The 18,005-nt window shown below is 40.1% G+C and overlaps 2 protein-coding genes across 2 annotated transcripts; both read right to left on the reverse strand.

The window, feature by feature from the left end:
* Positions 1–788: 788 nt before the first annotated feature.
* Positions 789–1,730, reverse strand: LOC122705275 (olfactory receptor 10G3). Its single transcript, XM_043920546.1, has one exon. It carries the CDS (start codon positions 1,728–1,730, stop codon positions 789–791), a length of 942 nt encoding a protein of 313 aa, XP_043776481.1.
* On the reverse strand, positions 863–13,052 carry LOC122705274 (olfactory receptor 10G2-like). The gene is made up of 2 exons (XM_043920544.1): positions 12,125–13,052; positions 863–1,067 (listed from the first exon to the last, which is right to left on the reverse strand). Exons 1-2 carry the CDS (start codon positions 13,050–13,052, stop codon positions 1,033–1,035), a joined length of 963 nt encoding a protein of 320 aa, XP_043776479.1. The 3' UTR covers positions 863–1,032.
* Between the last annotated feature and the right edge of the window lie 4,953 nt (positions 13,053–18,005).

An 18,005-nucleotide genomic window follows, 5' to 3' on the forward strand; every position in this document is an offset into this window, starting at 1 on the left:
TGTCCTCTTTTCTTTTAAAAGGAAATTTCATATTGAGCTTTATTTTTTGGTGTGGGGTAATTATTGAGTCATTTGGAGAGACTTAATTGTATTCTCTTTTTTGGATTTTTAATTTGCTTTGGATTGTGAAAGTACCAGTTTAAGAGAAGGTTTATTTCTTCAGCAGGCAAGGCGGGCTAAGTACTTTAGTTCCTCTTCACATCCCATAGGGGCGTCAGTATGTCCCCAAAATCAGGCCTGTAAAGATGCACATGGCGGGGATTCTACAGCTTCTTTTTATTTCTTTTTATTTTTTGGTGGCCATATGTGGGATCTTAGTTCCCTGACCAGGAATTGAACCCACACCCACTGTTTAACCACTGGACCACCAATAAATCCCTGTAGTTTTTTCCCTAGCACTAGCTCCTAAGGTATATATACAGGCGGAGCAGAACTGAAGAACATTCTCCTGTCAGAAGAACCACGATTCATCTTATGAGGGGGTAAGCAATGTGCCTATGGGTCAAAGGCCCATTGGATGCTTCTGGTATGCCAATCCTCTGGATGTCTGAATGTGCCAGGCTTCCTTCTAATGGGCTCAGTCTCACTCCCCACTCCTGGAGCAGCTGAAGGTTGTTTATCTGAAAGAGACAGTAAGGAACTGCTACAAAGTATTTTAACTGTATTTAGTCCTGTTGTACTGGTGTTATGTGGCCACATACAAGAGAAAAAGGAAAAAAACTCACTGAAATCTAAACATTAGAATAAATTGTAAATGTGAAGGGTCCTCCAGTGGGGGAGCGACCCTTTCAAGCCTCACTCTTAGTCCCTGGGCCGCCTATCATTCTCTTCAGGGCCAGCTTCACCTCTTGGTTCCGCAGAGTGTAGATGAGGGGGTTGAGGAAAGGAGTGATGGCTGTGGGGAAGAGGGCAGCTGCCCCATCCAGGGGGCTGTTGGTTTCAGGCCTCAGGTAGATGAAGGCGCAGGGCACATAGTACACAGTTACCATGGTTACATGGGCTCCACAGGTTGAGAAGGCCCGGCGCCTCCCATCAGCTGTACGGATTCTCAGGATGGCCTGAAGGATCTGTATGTAGGAGAGGAGGATCAGCGAGAAGCAACTGGCAACAACCACCCCGATATCCACAAAGGTCACAAGCTCATTGACTGTTGTATCAGCACAGGCCAGTCTCAGAACTGCAGGGATGTCACAGAAGAAGTAATCTACCTGGCTGGGCCCACAGTAGGGCAGACGGAAGGTTAGGATGGCCTGGAGAGCCCCATGCATGGATCCCGCCACCCAAGCTCCAGCCACAAGCAAGGTACTCAGCTTAGCATTCATGAGAACAGGGTAGCGCAGGGGCCGGCATATTGCCAGATACCTATCGTAGGCCATCAACGTGTAGACGAAGCACTGGGTGGAGCCCAGAAAGTGATAGAAATAGAGTTGGGCGACACAGCCACCAAATGGGATAGGTTTGAGGCCTAAAGTGAAGTTCATCATGAGGCGAGGGACAATGATAGAGGAGATGCCCATGTCGATGATGGAGAGAACACCAAGAAAGATGTACATGGGACGGGCATGGAGCTGTGGGTCTACACAGACAGTGATTAGGATGAGCAGGTTTCCCAGCTGAGTCAGGATGTAGATCAGCAAGAAGAACCCAAAGAGAAACGTCCTTAGCTGAGGTGGGTAGGGAATTCCTGTCAGAATGAACTCAGTCAACAATGTGCTATTGATTCTTTCCATCCTTTGCAGAGATCTTACCTGGAGAATGGACAAAACAGGAGTTAGAATGGACAAAACAGGAGTTATCGCGGAGGTAAGAGGAAGCGAGGAGGAATAAGAGAAAGAAATGATAAAAATGCAACACAGTGGCAGAGAAGTTTCTCTCATGTGGAGAGATGACAAATAGGGAGAAGTTCTATGGCACTGGTTGGCCTGTTTTGTAATAAAGTTTCTTTGGAACACAGCCATGTTCATTTACTTACGTATTGTCTGTTGCTGCTTTGGTGCTATGATGACAGAGTTGAGTAAATGTGTTTGGACTACAAAGCCTAAAGTATTTACTCTCTGGACCTTTACAGAAAGAGTTTGCTTGTACGTGCTTGCATCTGGAACACTTTGGTCAAAGATTAAGGGTTAACTGAAAACAATGCATGTGGGAAAGGATATTTGTTTTGTTAGATGGTCTGCCAGTTCAGAAACTTCCAGAAGCCACGGGTTCATTCTTATCTCTTCCAGGACATAAACTTACATAGACTGGGGTATATGCAAACAGGAAATGAGAAGATTCTTCTTTCCCTTTGTAGTAGAGACAATAGAATAGAATTTTGATTAAATGGCTAGTTGAGTGTGACAGTGCTGGATATTACACAAGTCTACTCTCTAAGTTGTTTACAATTAAAGGAAGAGAATGCTTATGAGGCTGTAAGCATATGAGAAAAGGTATGGTTGGTTCTTGGTCCTATGTATTTCAGTTTCCTTGTATATTATAATTTCGCTTTGGCATGTGGCAAAGGAAGAGAAGAGAGCAGGAAACAAAGAGGCATGGCTGTAGTGAGACATCAGATTAAAGAAAAAGTGAGGATGACAAGCAAGAAGGAGAGGGCCAGGATGAGAGCACAATGGCTAGAACAGAGAAAATGATCCTCATTGTGGAAGAGTTAGTTCAAGTTTTTAGTCCAACCCCTTGATTGGCATTTCCCCACCTGAAGAAAAGGGTTGGATTAATAAGTTTTAGTTTGCAGGGCAGGAATAGAGATACAAAATTTGAGGACAGACTTGTGGACACAGCAGGGGAAGGAAAGGGTGGGACGAATTGAGAGAGTAGCGTTGAAACTTATACATTACCATGTGTGAAATAGAGAGCCAATGGGAAGTTGCCGTATAACACAGGGAGCTCAACCTAGAGGGGTGGGATGGGGTAGGGTGTGGCAGGGAGTTTCAAGAGGGAGGGGACATATGTATATTTAAGACTGATTCCTGCTGTTGTATGGCAGAAACCAACACAACACTGTAAAGCAATTATCCTCTCAGTTCAGCTCAGTTCAGTTGCTCAGTCATGTCCGACTCTTTGTGACCTCATGAACCGCAGCATGCCAGGCCTCCCTGTCCATCATCAACTCCCGGAGTCCACCCAAACTCATGTCCATTGAGTTGGTGATACCCTCTAATTAAAAATTTAAAAAAATGAAAAGAAAACCTCTTCATAGTTGTATGATTCTCTTGTAATCTAAACTCATGGATTGAGGTTAGGTGTCAAAGAAATTGAAGTGAGGGACTTTTCTGGCAGTCCAGTGGTTAAGACTGTACTCCCAATGCAGGGGACACAGGTTCAATCCCTGGTCGAGGAATTAGGATCCTGTGTGCCTCATGGGGTAACCAAAAAAAAAAAAAAAAGAAAGAAATTGAAATGAGTTGGTTAATTTTGATCTGGAGCAATAGAAAGGGAGTTTGATTAACAGGGAATGTCAGGAGTTCTCTGATTAATAGTCCCCTGACCTTCACACCTGTGCTCCAGTTCATGTGAATACAAAGAGCTGAGAAGTGGCAACCCTTGACTAAGACATCATGGATAGATAATCCTGCTGCTGAAAGAAAACCCTAAAAGTGAATACAGTATTATAATGCATCTGGGTCACCAGTTTGCCTCTTGGTTTTGAGCATGTTTCATTGCTCCTCTGTGTTTTCATTTCCCTTTTGAGGCTACTTAGATGGGGAATGAAACTCAAGATCCAATTCTGACAATGACAAATAATGGGTAGTTATACTCAAAAATCTTTACAATGAATGCTTGACCTTAAACCTGTAGTATCTATGCTCTATCAAAGGTTAACCCTCATTATTTAACCTTCCTTTATAGAACTTAATAAAAGAAGCAGGAAATCCTTCTACCCCATTTTTTTTTCCAAGTGACTGGAATAGCAGTTGTGACTTTTTAAATATTTCAGTTGCAGGAAAGCAGTGATGGTTGAACTTCAAAAAGTCAACCACAGAACTCTTTTAGATGCCAAGGTTACAGGTATGCCTCCTCTTCCCAACTCTCAACTTCAGAAAGTGCAGAAAGTTTAAGTTACTAGTGACATCCTTGAAAAATTCATGACTGTGCCCAACTGTAGTCTTGGTTTAAAAAAGCTTGGGCAGCTGCTCTGGTCTGGTTGTCATGGGATATTATAGTTTCCTGGTATATAACATCAACATTTTGATGGTAAACTCTCCAGATTTAGAAACCTGATTTGGTCAGGTCTTCTGAGAGGAACCAGGCATTGGGAAATCAGTTGATGCTATTCAAATGCTTGAGAAAATGACTTGTAAATCAAAGAATCAGTTTGTTAATTTATAACAGGAGATCTCACTCCCAGGACTGAAATGGTGTACTTACCAATCAGAGAGAGTAACTACTTACTAATACCAAGGCCTCTGGAAACCAAGTTAGGAATCAGATGTACAGTATATTTCTAAGTTTTGAATCAGACCAAGAAGAATTTGATGGAGCACACTTACCCTGCAATAGGGCTCACTGAATTACACCTAGTAAATTACATAGTCCCTTTACCTAAGGGAATACTTTAATCTTTTCTTCAGACACAACAGTTTTTTCTTCTGGGCAGTAGTGAGGATACATCAAGAAAGTTTTACTCTAATTATTCTCTTCCTGAGTCTATATCTTTTTTAGATTGCCTTTATTATTTCCAATGGCTCCCTTCTTTTCAACACATTTTCCTAACTTAGAGTTCCCTAGTCATTTTTTCCTCATTTGTTTTCTATATCATTTTCCTGTTTGCATTAGGGAACATTATCTATTCTCTGAATTATTCTCTAGGAACTGTTATTTCTTTGGGGATTTCCTGTAGATAGGGAATTCCAGTCCACACACACTGTGATGATTCTTGTTTTACTGAACTAGAAAGAATCATATTTCCTAATCTTACCCTTAGATTTTAGGGTCATTTTAATGGGAGGGATGAGGGGTAGGGATGTAGCCCTGTTTGTAATAAATGTGATTTCATTCCAGTTGCAACTAAGTTTTGCTGTTTGATTCTTTAACACTTTTTCTTTTGCATTTAGTCACAGAGATTAATAGGAAAGCTTCCTTTTGCCTCTGGTATGTCATGACCTTCTTCCTTGTGCTACTGCCAGTTATCATAGGTCTCCAAGCATGAACTTGGTGTCCATTGGGTGAATACCCCTCTACTTATTCTGATTCATTAATATTCCAGATGGGGGTCCAAGATGCCTTAAAGTCTTTCAATAATAGAATTGGAGAGAAAGAGAGAGATGAAGAATAAGAGAGAGAAAGGGGTGGGGAGGGGTAGGAGAAAGAGAGAGATTGAGAAAGAGAGGGAAAGGGGAGAGAGAGAGAAGGGGAGAGAGCCAGAGAGACAGAGATAGAGAAAGAGAGAGAGATGAGTACAGCACAAACGGAAGAAACATGGCCTGATGAAACCTCAAAGGATTAGGGTGATATGAACTCAGAATAGTGATGGTATTTTATATCTGTGTGGTGTCCTCATGATCCTTTGAGGAGTTAAATGACAAAGGATCCCTATAGTTGAATAGTACTAAGTACTCCAAGCAAATTTTATACTTTTCAGTCTAGTACTCATTCTACATTTTACTTTACATTCCTTCCCACATATAAGCCAAAATATTTTAGTAAATCATGTTATTTAAGATTGCTAAATCATTAAGAGTTTAAAAAATTCATTGGTAACATTAATCCTCAGTGTCCTAAAGCCAGAGATTTGTCTGTGATCTAAATAACAGTTTTAAGAGTTTGATGGTTCATTCTGTCAAAGATTCTAACCTGGTGTTGCTGCTCTGTGTCTAAAACTAGATGTAGTAGAATTAAGTGCAAGTTCTAAAATTAAACAAGTCAAATTTTGTTAACCTGAAACTGTGAATCCATCTTCTTGTCCATCTTCTTTCATTGTCTGGCATTCTATTACACTGAGCAATTCTTAAAAAGTAGACCATTCCCTGTGAGGGTTGGCAATATTTTCGTTTAATAGAGACCTACACTGTGAAGATATTGAAGCAATGTATTTTTTAATTGTGGCCTGGTTAAAATACAAAGAGTCATCTAGCACAAACATGTTTGAAAAAATTATAGGCATCATTAGGGGTCACAAATTGACTATAAATCTATAATATTGATCATTTAAAAAATTATTAGTGGCTGATTTGCCCAGAGGGTAGACTTCTTTTTAAATTAGGCAAACGCACAAGCTTGACCCCATTTCAATAAGTGAGTTTTGCTTAATTCTGGTCCCAAATTACATATTTAACTCTAGTCACCATGTCTCAAATGGTCACAAAGAAATGACCATTTAAAAATCCATCATTTTTTGAAAATCGACTCAAAGCAATTTTTTAGTCTATAAAAAGCATTCCAAATACTCGGAAAACATAATCTATTGTCATTTTTTGGGTTTTACAATAAGACATGTAAAACTGAAAATAATATAAAGAGGAATAACATTGGAATAAATATATACATATTTATAATGAGGTGAGAAAAATTTGAGTTACTGAGAAATGAAACTAAAATATCACACCTGTATAAGCAATGAATTTAAAATATCTGTTTAAAATAGTCACTATCACAGAAATCAGATTATAGTTTTATTCAACATCCATCTTTCAATCTTCAAATTTTAGGTAAAGTATCTAAAGGGATACTTTTAGGGACCTGACAAGGACTAAACAGCAAGGAGCAAAGATGGAACCACCAGAGAACTCCAAGATGCTCTTATCTTCTCTGGTTGGCATTGAGTCTAGGCAGTGAATGAGCTTCTGAAGAAGGGTAGCTTTGGAGAAAGACATAGCTAATAGAAGGCTTGGGGAGACTTATCCTGATATAAAAAGGCTTATATGGTAACTGTATACACACAAGTTAGACTTGTGTGTGTGAGTGAGTGAGTGTGTGTGTGCATGCTTAGTCACTAAGTCATGTTTGACTCTTTGGACACCATGGGTTGTAGCCTTCCAGGCTCTTCTGTCCATGGGATTTTCCAGGCAAGAATACTGGAATAGGTTACCATTCCCTTCTCCAGGGACTCTTCCTGACCCAGGGATCAAATCTGTGTCTTCTGCATTGGCAGGCGGATTCTTTACCACTGAGCCACCTGGGAAGCCCACAGTTAGACTTAACAGGCAGTAAAGAAAATTTCTAAAAGAGAGATGAAAGAGAAAAATACTGACAAATGAAGCAAGGGAAGACAATGAGAAGTAAAGTGACATAGATGGAGAAACCCCTTACACAGTGTTTGACCAAGCATTTATCTATATCTGAAACTTACTTTGCAATCATTTATATTTGGAAGTAGCTTCCTCTTTTTTTTAGCACCTCAGTGATCAAGTCTTGCAGGTGACATTTAACTCTGGGAAATTGGATAGGACTAGGGCAGGTGCTATTTGGCAGAGAGAGAATCATCTTTACCTGGAGGTGTCAGCATCTACAGAAAACCCTTTTTCAACCTGGAAGAAGAGATATAAATCTGTTCCGAGAGAGATTTAAATTGCTTTGGATCCAAGGTTCAGCAGGAGTTATTGTGAAGAGCTTATGGCAGGAGACCCAATTAGTTAGTTCTGGCTGGATCAAAATGAAGGACCAAACTATTGAACTTGATTTATTATTTGCTTGGTAATATGTAGACATCCTCTTCCAATCTCCATATAAACTTGGGGAAGAGTTGTTGCTCCCGCTGAAGGTAATTGCTGAAGTTGGTCTCTTGTGTTCTGTTGCTTCTTTTATTTTCCCCAGGGTTAATTACTGTGTGTGAGACCTTTGGCTTAGGGAATATTGTAATAGCACCCCTGTGATAAGACAAAACCAACATCTATGGTTTGTTTCCTGGGAAACTCCCTTAGTTTCTAGCTTTTTACTGTTTTTGTTTTTAAAAGCTTTTCTCAGCCTTGTAACATCGGGTGGAACAAAGGCAATGGGGCTTAACAGGGCTTGTTGATAACTTCACATCTGTGATTTCTTTTCTCTTCCAAAAACAAATTTGATAAAAAGGAAGGAAAAACTAATGTAGTTGTTACAGGTCGAAAATGTTTTCATAGTGGTACACTCACATTTTATGAACTCCTACTTCACAAATACTAAGGTGCTCAGATAGAACCACATAGAAGAAGCACAGAATCTCAGAGTTACAGGAACATGAGAAGTTATCCAATCCAGCTATTACCACTAAAACTTTGTCATACTCTCTGGGCAGTGATTTTTTAGAAAATTTATGTATAATTGACGTGTAATATTATGTTAGTTTCAAAGTGATTCAGTGTTTATATAAATTAGGAGGAAATCACCATGTTAAGTCTATTTTCTATCTGTCATCTTTTAAAGTTATTACAATATTTATTGGTTATATTCCCTATTCTGTGCTTTTCATCCCCAAGACTTATTTATTTTATTAACTGGCTGTTCTATCCATTATTGTGGGTGGGATCTTGAAGTCTCTACGTATCATTGCAGAACAGTGTATCTCTCCCTTCAGCTTTGTGAGGTTTGCTTCATATATTTTGATGATCTATCATCAGGCATGTAAATGTTTATAATTGTTATATGTTCATGCTGTACTGAAACTTTTGTTACTATGCGATGTCTTCCTTGTCTCTGGCATCTTTTTGCCACCCTTTCACCTTCAACTTGTTTGTGTCTTTGTCTCTCAAGTGAGTCTCTTGCCCATAGCATATAGTTTGATAATGTGTTTAATCTCTTCTGTCAATTTCTGACTTTGACTTGACAGTTTAATCCATTTACATAGAACAACCAGAGAGAAGATAAGGAAATGGAGGACTCAGCACACCAAACCAACTAAATCTAACAGAGATACACAGAATATTCTCTAAAGAGGATATATGAATGGCCAAAAAGCACATGAAAATATACTAAACATCACTAATAATTAGAGAAACGCAAACCCAGACTACAATGAGATACCACTTCACATTCATGAGGATGGCTACTATCAGAAAAACAGAAAACAACAGGTGCTGATATGGATGTGGAGAAATAGGAACTCTTGTGTACTGTTAGGTGGAAAGGAAAAATAATACAACCCTTGTGGAAAAAAGCATGGTGGTTCCTCAAGAAATTAAAAATACAATAACCATATGATCCATCAATTTCACTCCTGGCATATACCCCAAAGAACTGAAAGCAGAGTTTTAAAGAGATAGTTGAGGACCCATATTCAGAGTAGCATTATACATAATAGCTAAAGTGTGGAAACAATCTCAGAATCCAACAGTGGAAATACAAATATGGCCTATACATACAACAGAATATTATTTTGCCTTAAAAATGAAGAAAATTCCACAAGATGCCACAGCATGGATGAACCTGGATGACATTATACTAAATGAAATAAGCCAATCACAAAAAGACGAACACTGTATGAGGTATTTAGGAAAGTCAAAATCATAGAGACAGTGTGTAAAGATGATTACCAGGGGCTTGTGGAAGGGTAGAATAGGAATTTGTTTGATGGGTGTTAAGTTTCAGTTTTATAGGGTGAAAGGAGTTACGGACTGGGCAGTCGTTATGGTTGCACAATGATGTGAATGTATTTCATACCACTGAACCGTACATGTAAAAATTATTAAGATGGTAATGTTTATACATTATGTACTTCACTGAAGTAAAACAAAAAAAAAATCTCCCCTCAAATTGGCTTAGCATGGTCTCACACATCTAAATGGGTGAAAAAACTGTCATCAAATGAAAGAACATAATTATCTGGTCCTTCATTTTCTGGAAGGAGTTATTGACACCTGCTCATACACTGCCCTGTATTTCTTGTTCTTCCAGATAAGAGCAGGACCGATCATAAAGGATAAATCAAGGTCATTTATATCACCCTGACCTGGTCAGAAGGACATTGCTTGATTAACTGACTGGCCCACTGAATGATGGAACAGGTGGACTCCAGATCTATGGCTATTGGGCATTATAGTAATTGGCCAAAAAGTTTTCTGGGTGCTTCAGATAATTTAAATGAAGTTCAAAAGACTTTCCTGGTGCTGTTTTAATTTTCAGTTAAAAATTATTGACTGAGTAAAGTATTAATTAGGATGAGATGAAACTGCTAACAAAGTAACTCAGTAAGAAATTAGTGGATTAAAGAAGTTGGAGGTCTATTTTCCTTTCACTTAAAATTCTTAAGTGAATGCTCCAAGTTGGCAGGTGATTCATTTCCACTTGGTTACAAGGTACTGCTGATGAAGCTGGGTCCCTGTTGTATGCCAGTTCCAGCTCAGAGTAGGAAAAATCATGGAAAAGTTCCTCTGCCAGGTTTGAGGGCCAGACCTGGGAGGATTACACATACACATGAACTCTTCTCTTCCTCAGTTTGGGAGAACTCTGAAATATGACCATACCTGGAAGCCCTGTTCCATCTACAGTTATCTGCCTAAGGAAGAAGAAGAGAATGGACCCTGGTGGGCAGGTAGCTATCTCTACCACAGTGCCAATTAGTAGATATTAGGGAAAAGGGGGCTGTGGCACAAACACCAATGAAATACCCTTTCTCTTCTCCAGAGACTCCGATTTAAATATAACACACGTCAGCCTGTGATTATTGTTTCAGGCTTCCCTGCTGGCTCAGAGAATCTGCCTGCGGTGCAGGAGACCCAGATTCGATCCCTGGGTTGGGAAGATTCCTTGGAGAAGGGAATGGCTACCCACTCCAGTATTCTTGCCTGGAAAATGCCATGGACAGAGGAGCCTGATAAGTGCTATTATAAAATACAAAGGACTATGGGAATATGAGTCCTTGTATACAAGGAGGATATAAGTTTTCACTGGGAAAATCAGAGAAAGCTTCCTGTAGAAATAAAGGTCCTCCCTATCCTCCTGTGCCTTGTAGGAAGCATAAGACATGAGTTTATCAATGTGGCGAGGGAAGAAGGGTATTTCTCAAACAGGAATAAGTAAAAGCTCAGAATCAGGAAAGTATAGTCATCCCCAGTACCCACAGGGGATTGGTTCCAAGAGTCCCTCCTATACCAAAACCCCTGATGCTCAAGTTCCTACATAAGATGGTGTAGTACTCTGAATATGATGGCATCCATAGCCATTGGTTTCACATTTTCAGATTCAACCAACTTTGGATGTGGAGGGTTAACTGTATAGGGAATGTTTAAGGAGAAGCAGGGAAATTAATGGGACTAGGAGAGAAGGAGGAGGTAGAGACATCTTGGGAGATGAGGTATATTGGGATCATATTGCTGGGGACTTTAAATTCCAAGCTGAGGTCTGGCTTTATCTGTATATGTTAGAGAGCTAGTGAATATTTACAAGGAGAGAAATGACATATTTAGTTCTACGTTTCAGAAAGTAGAACTTCTTCTAGTGGTATGGATGAAGATGAGGATGACAAGGAGAGAGACCTCTTAGGATCTAGAGAGATATTCCTGAAGCAGAGCAAACGGAATTAGGCGAATTACTGTTTCATAAAGAGGGGTTGGAAGGAAATAGTCTGTACAGAGATTGTACCAAGTGCTTCGATGGATGGATTTGCCTTGAGATGAGCAAAACAATCCTCAATGCCTAGGGGCTTGGGAAACTAGGCGTGAAGAAAGAGGATGAAGAGTAGATGGGCAGCATTATGCTGGGTTTTCTCAAATTTGGCTTGTGTAATCCCCCTTCCTACACAGGGCATTTATTCCTCATATTCAACCTTTGTTTGTAGACTGTGCTTTTCCCCAGAAAAGTGTAAAAAAGTGATGGATAATTTAGTGAGATTAAATACAGCACTCGAAGGACTTCCCAGGTACCTCAGTGGTAAAGAATCCACCTGCTAATGCAGGAGATGCGGGTTCCATGACTGAGCTGAGATCCCCTGAAGGAGGAAATGGCAACTCACTCCAGTATTCTTGCCTGGAGAATCCCATGGACAGAGGAGCCTGATAGGCTATGGTACATTGAGTCACAAAGAGTTGGACACAACTGAGCATGTACGCACCATAGCACTAGAAGCTTCTTCCTAGTAGAATTATACTCAATTCAGCTTAAAACGAAACTACTTTTGAACATCTGCCATATGCAGCAACTTCTGAAAAGAAAGGTATTGATGGTGATGTAGGTGGTCCCCGAGCCTCTAGTTACTTATCTTCACTCCCAGGCCCCCTACCTGCAGCGATTCTCTTCAGAGCAGACTTCACTTCCTGGTTCCTCAGCGTGTAGATGAGGGGGTTCAGTAACGGAGTGACAACAGTGTAAAACACAGCCACCGCCCCATCCAGGGGACTCTTGGAGCCAGCCCGAAGGTAGATGAAAATACAGGGGACATAGTAGACTGTGACCACGGTTAGGTGGGAGCCGCAGGTGGAGAAGGCTCGGCGCCGCCCATCAGCCGTGCGTATCTGCAGGATGGCGTGGACGATGTTGGCATAGGAGAGCAGAATTAACGTGAAACAGCTGGCGGCCACTACCCCGATGTCCACAAAAGTCACAAGCTCATTGACAGTTGTGTCTGCACAGGCCAGTCTCAATACTGCAGGGATGTCGCAGAAAAAATAATCCACCTGGTTGGGCCCACAGTAGGGCAGGCGGAATGTCAGGGTGGCCTGGATGGACCCATGAATGGAGCCAGCCAGCCAAGCTCCAGCCACAAGGATGGTGCATTGCCTCCCGTTCATGAGCGCGGGGTAGCGCAGGGGCTGGCATATTGCCAGGTACCTGTCATAGGCCATTAAGGTGTAGAGGAAACACTGTGTGCTGCCCAGGAAATGAAAGAAATACAGCTGAGCCGCACAGCCACCAAATGGGATTCTCTTGCTGGCGGGAGTAAAATCCAATATTAGCCGAGGAACGATGACGGAGGAGAGCCACATGTCCAGGAATGAGAGCACGCCCAGGAGAATGTACATGGGGCGAGTGTGGAGCTTTGGGTCAGCCCACACAGTGAGCAGAATGAGGAGGTTGCCCAGCTGAGTCAGGATGTAAATGATGAAGAAGACCAAGAAGAGGAGAGTCCTCAGCCTCTGGGGGTGAGATAAGCCCAGGAGAATGAAATCTGTCACCACAGTGTCCAGGGATGTGTTTCTGGTCTTCCCCATGTTCTTCTGTAGTCTGCTAAGATGAATGATGGAGTCAGGCAAGGAAAATACAGCACAGAGATGTGATGGGAGAATGCTTTTGTCTGATGACCAGAGTCTAGGAGGTAAGCAGAGCATGTCTATGTTTTATATAAAAAGTATTTTTGGCTTGGCATTCAAGGGAGATGTTGCTAGGAATGGAATGTAAGAGGGTGGCATGAGAAAGCAAAGTCAGGGAGAAATGAGACCTTCTTACTAGGTCAGGTAGGAAGTCATAGGATGAACTGTTGTCTTGGATCCCCTTCGCCCGGAGGCTCACTCACTTTGAGCCCCTTGCTAGCAATGTCTCTTTCACTTTGAAAGAAATCAGGTTATCTCAAAGGGTTGGCCTCTTTTTGGCATGTCTACAGTGAACTGGGGTTTTGTATGGGACATTTTGGGTTGGGACTCCTCCTGTCAAGAGATGATATAAATTATTAGGGCTGCGGGATGTGGAAGGACCCATCACTGGGTCTTTTAACCTTGCTAATCTTTTGGACAAGACTCAGACCATAGCCCTTTCAGGCTGTGAGGTAGCATGAGCAGAGAGGTAGAGCAAGGGCAGTGAACAGTGTTTGAATTCAGTGGGGAGGCAGAATCCATATTTTACTGCTCTGATTATCCTGTCAATGTCTTTGTCCTGCACATTAAAAAAATTTTGCTTAAGCAAAGGTGCTTTAAGGAGAAATATTGTATGGCATCTCGTCTATGTGGAATCTAAAAAGAAATGATAGAAATGAACTTACAAAACAGAAAGAGACAGACTTAGAGAATGAACTTACAGTTGCTGGTGGGAATGATGGAGGAAGGGATAGTTAGGGAGTTTGGGATGGACATGTACACACTCCTTTATTTAAAATGAATAACCAACATGGACCTACTGTGTAGTATATGGAACTCTGCTCAATGTTATGAGGCAGCCTAAACGGGAGGGGAGTTTGGGGAAGAATGGATACATGTATATGTATTGGTGAATCCCTTTACTATTCACCTGAAACTATCACGACATTGTTAATCGGCTGTACCACAATATGAAAGAAAAAGTTTTTCTTTTTTTTAAAGGCAAGGTACTTGAAATGGAAGGCCTTCCAAACTTCAAAAAGTTCACCCAGCATACTCATCCCTGGGAGAAAAAGGGTTAGGGAACTCATTCTGTGTTTGCTCTGTAATACTGTATCTGTTGCATCATTTATGCTGTTTTTCTTTCTCCCCTAAATAGAGAAAATAAAAGATAAATGCTAAAAAAATTTCTTCAGTTCAAAGAAGAAAGTTCCCAAATCTGGAGAGAGGCTCATTTAGTTCAGACTTGATACACTTATCATATGAACTCTGTGAGCAGAGGATGAAGTAAGGGGAAAAAAAAAGGAAAAGAGAGCCTAAATATGATTTTCGACAAAGTTCCTGAAACTTTTGTGATTTCTAAACTATGTCTTTGCTCCTATGTGAACTGACCTGACTTTAGAAATGCTTTCCAGTTTGCACTCACATGAACACAGCAGCAAAATCTTGGTGGAGGCTGGCCTTTCTTGGGTAGAATGGCCCTGCAGGTGAGGACAGCATCCCCCAGAGCATCCTCTGGGCTTGTGGTGATGGCTCACTGGATCTCTGCTTTGGAATGAAATTGACACATTGACTCTTTTAATTATCTGTGAGACCTCCTGCCTTTGGAGGCTCTTTATAGATTGTGACTTCTCTACTTAAATGTCTTGGATTTTATGTTGGTTAAATTATTAACTGAATCTCCTTTGACTGAGGTATTTTTTTTTTTTTAAACAAAACACTGTCAAGAGATTTGTAGAAAATTATTTACCTCTTGGGAATTCTATCCAGAACATTTCCCTCAAGAGAACTGCAGTCCCCTGAACCTCATTATTTTTTTTTGCTTTGACAGCAAGCAGAATCATTTCTACATTATCTAGAAAGTGAACTATGGAGAACAACACTATCTGTTGGATGAAAGACATAATCTCTAATTTCTGTGATCCTTTTTTTTTGAAAGTGTTGTTGGACCACACATTTACCCACTTTCTACTAAAAAAATGCATTGAAAATGCACTTAATTTTCTTTTTTTTTCATTTATTTTTATTATTTGGAGCCTAATTTCTCTACAATATTGTAGTGGTTTTTGTCATACATTGACATGAATCAGCCATGGATTTACATGTATTCCCCATCCCGATCCCCCCTCCCACCTCCCTCTCCACCCAATCCCTCTGGGTCTTCCCAGTGCACTAGGCCCGAGTACTTGTCTCATGCACCCTACCTGGGCTGGTGATCTGTTTCACCATAGATAATATACATGTTTCAATGCTATTCTCTTGAAACATCCCACCCTCGCCTTCTCCCACAGAGTCCAAAAGTCTGTTCTGTACATCTGTGTCTCTTTTTCTGTTTTGCATATAGGGTTATCATTACCATCTTTCTAAATTCCATATATATGTGTTAGTATACTGTAATGGTCTTTATCTTTCTGGCTTACTTCACTCTGTATAATGGGCTCCAGTTTCATCTATCTCATTAGAACTGATTCAAATGAATTCTTTTTAACGGCTGAGTAATATTCCATGGTGTATATGTACCACAGCTTCCTTATCCATTCGTCTGCTGATGGGCATCTAGGTTGCTTCCATGTCCTGGCAATTATAAACAGTGCTGTGATGAACATTGGGGTGCACGTGTCTCTTTCAGATCTGGTTTCCTCGGTGTGTATGCCCAGAAGTGGGATTGCTGGGTCATATAGCAGTTCTATTTCCAGGTTTTAAAGAAATCTCCACACTGTTCTCCATAGTGGCTGTACTAGTTTGCATTCCCACCAACAGTGTAAGAGGGTTCCCTTTTCTCCACACCCTCTCCAGCATTTATTGCTTGTAGACTTTTGGATAGCAGCCATCCTGACTGGCATGTAATGGTACCTCATTGTGGTTTTGATTTTCATTTCTCTGAAAAAATGCACTTAATTTTCAATGGTTGAACTAATCTTTGTTACATGGCTTCCAACACATTTGTCATCCATTGACTGTTGGACAAGTCTGCTGGTATACAAGAGCGTGGATTCAGCTGTAAGTGAGGAATTAATACATACTCATGAAAGCCAAGAAAAGCCTCACTTTCCCATGGACCCAGGGTAGCTTTAACATTCTTGATTCCACAGAACTTCCATGAGGAGAGATGATGCTGACTTTGCATGACAAAAATGAGCAATAAAGATTCAAAATCCCAGGTAGACAGCAGGTTCCAAAACAGGACTGTGTTCACAACAGAGCTCAATAAATAGTTTTTTTTCCAAAATGTATTGATTTCAATTATAGTGAATTCTCCAAAATGTATCAACATTGATTTAAACAAGTTAAAAAACAATGGCTTTATTGAAGTTAATACAAATGTTGTAGAGTTCACCCTTTCAATCTGTACAATTCAGTTGTTCTTGGCATATTTACAAAGTTGTGGATTGATCACTGCAGTCTAACTCTTGAATAATTTCATGTCCCCAACCCTCCTCCACCCCACTCCTGGTGAACACTAATCTACTTTCTGTTTCTATGGATTTGCCTATTCTGAACATCTCATATAAGTGAAATCATGCAATATGTGGCCTTCTGTGTCTGGTCGCTTTGACTTAACATAGCATTTTCAAGTTTCATCCATGTAGTTGCATGTATCAGAACTCCATTCCTTTTCGAGGCCGATGGCTATTCCATTTTACAGGTATACCATATTGTGTTTATCTTTTGATCAGTTAATGGGCACTTTATTTGGTTACACATTTAGGCTGTTTTAGTGCTGCTATGAGCATGCATGTACAAGTTTTTCTTTTGTGTTTATAAGCATATGGTTTCATTTCTTATGGAATATACCTAGGAGTAGAATACGGAAATTCTATGTTTAACATTTTGAACAATTGCCAAGTTGTTTTTTAAATGTTTCCACCATTTCATATTACCACCAGCAATGTATGAAGGTTCCAAATTTCTCCACGTCTAGACAACACTTGTCATTGTCTGTCTTTTTTATTGTAGCTGCCTTTGATAGTAAATTGTATTAATCAGAGACGGGTGTGTATTAAAACATATATATCAGAGATCATAGGAAATTCCTTTCTGGAATGCCTTAGTATAAAGTTTAAGATATGTTTGAGGCTTTCCTTTTTCACTCTTTTTTCTTATGTTCTTTTCTTCCTTCCTCTTTTTTTCCATCTCTTTCTTCTCCTTGTATCTCTCCTCCTTGAAGTCTCATCTGCTTTTAGTTTCTTTTAAATTAAAAAAAAAAAGTTGCTCATTTTAACGTTGAGTAGCACAGAGATGTACAAGAAATAAAATCCCCTTGCTCCACTTTCCCATTGCCATCCCTAATGTAAACCAATGGTGAAGTTCATCCTATATATGCCTGCACTTTATTTATTTATTTATGGCTACACTTTAAAGAAATTATACATATATTCATGTGACTAGTTAGGTATTAAGAGAGACTTCCTAAAAGTGGACAGAATTTGATGTCTTAGCACATGGGGAGAGTAAGGGACAGGAAGGAAGTACAGATGATCCAGTGTTTCTGGGTTGAAGTGCTTGGGAATGTTAATGCCATGAATAAGCAAAGAAATACAGAATTTAAAGAAGTCTAGGTTTAGGGGTAAAGTGGATGAAAAAGGGGCTATGGTAGCATTATGTCTTATTTTTTCCTTTTCACATTTTCTGACATAATTTACCTCAAAGAAGTTGACATCCTATTTAACCTTTGAAAGACATTTTCTTATCTCACAAGGTAATCAAAAGGTGGTAGAAGGAGTGTATCCATTTAATTCCAAACAAATAATGTAAAACCAATTTGGCCAAGTTTAAGGAAATGAAAAGATTATGAATCCAAAGAATTCAGAAGTTTCCTCAAAGAAGAATTAATTTCAGTACAGTTTAGATCATGAATAGCTTTTGAACATCTGC

This window comes from Cervus elaphus, chromosome 12 (assembly GCF_910594005.1).
Source record: "Cervus elaphus chromosome 12, mCerEla1.1, whole genome shotgun sequence".
Classification (NCBI taxonomy): domain Eukaryota; kingdom Metazoa; phylum Chordata; class Mammalia; order Artiodactyla; family Cervidae; genus Cervus; species Cervus elaphus.

Bases quoted from the DNA above. Each gene is read 5' to 3' on its own strand.
- LOC122705275 (XM_043920546.1), bottom strand. From the start codon at position 1,730: ATGGAAAGAATCAATAGCACATTGTTGACTGAGTTCATTCTGACAGGA.
- LOC122705274 (XM_043920544.1), bottom strand. From the start codon at position 13,052: ATGGGGAAGACCAGAAACACATCCCTGGACACTGTGGTGACAGATTTC. The intron at 1,068-12,124 runs GTAGGGGGCCTG...TCCTACATACAG, and splicing joins TCTGAAGAGAATCGCTGCAG to ATCCTTCAGGCCATCCTGAG.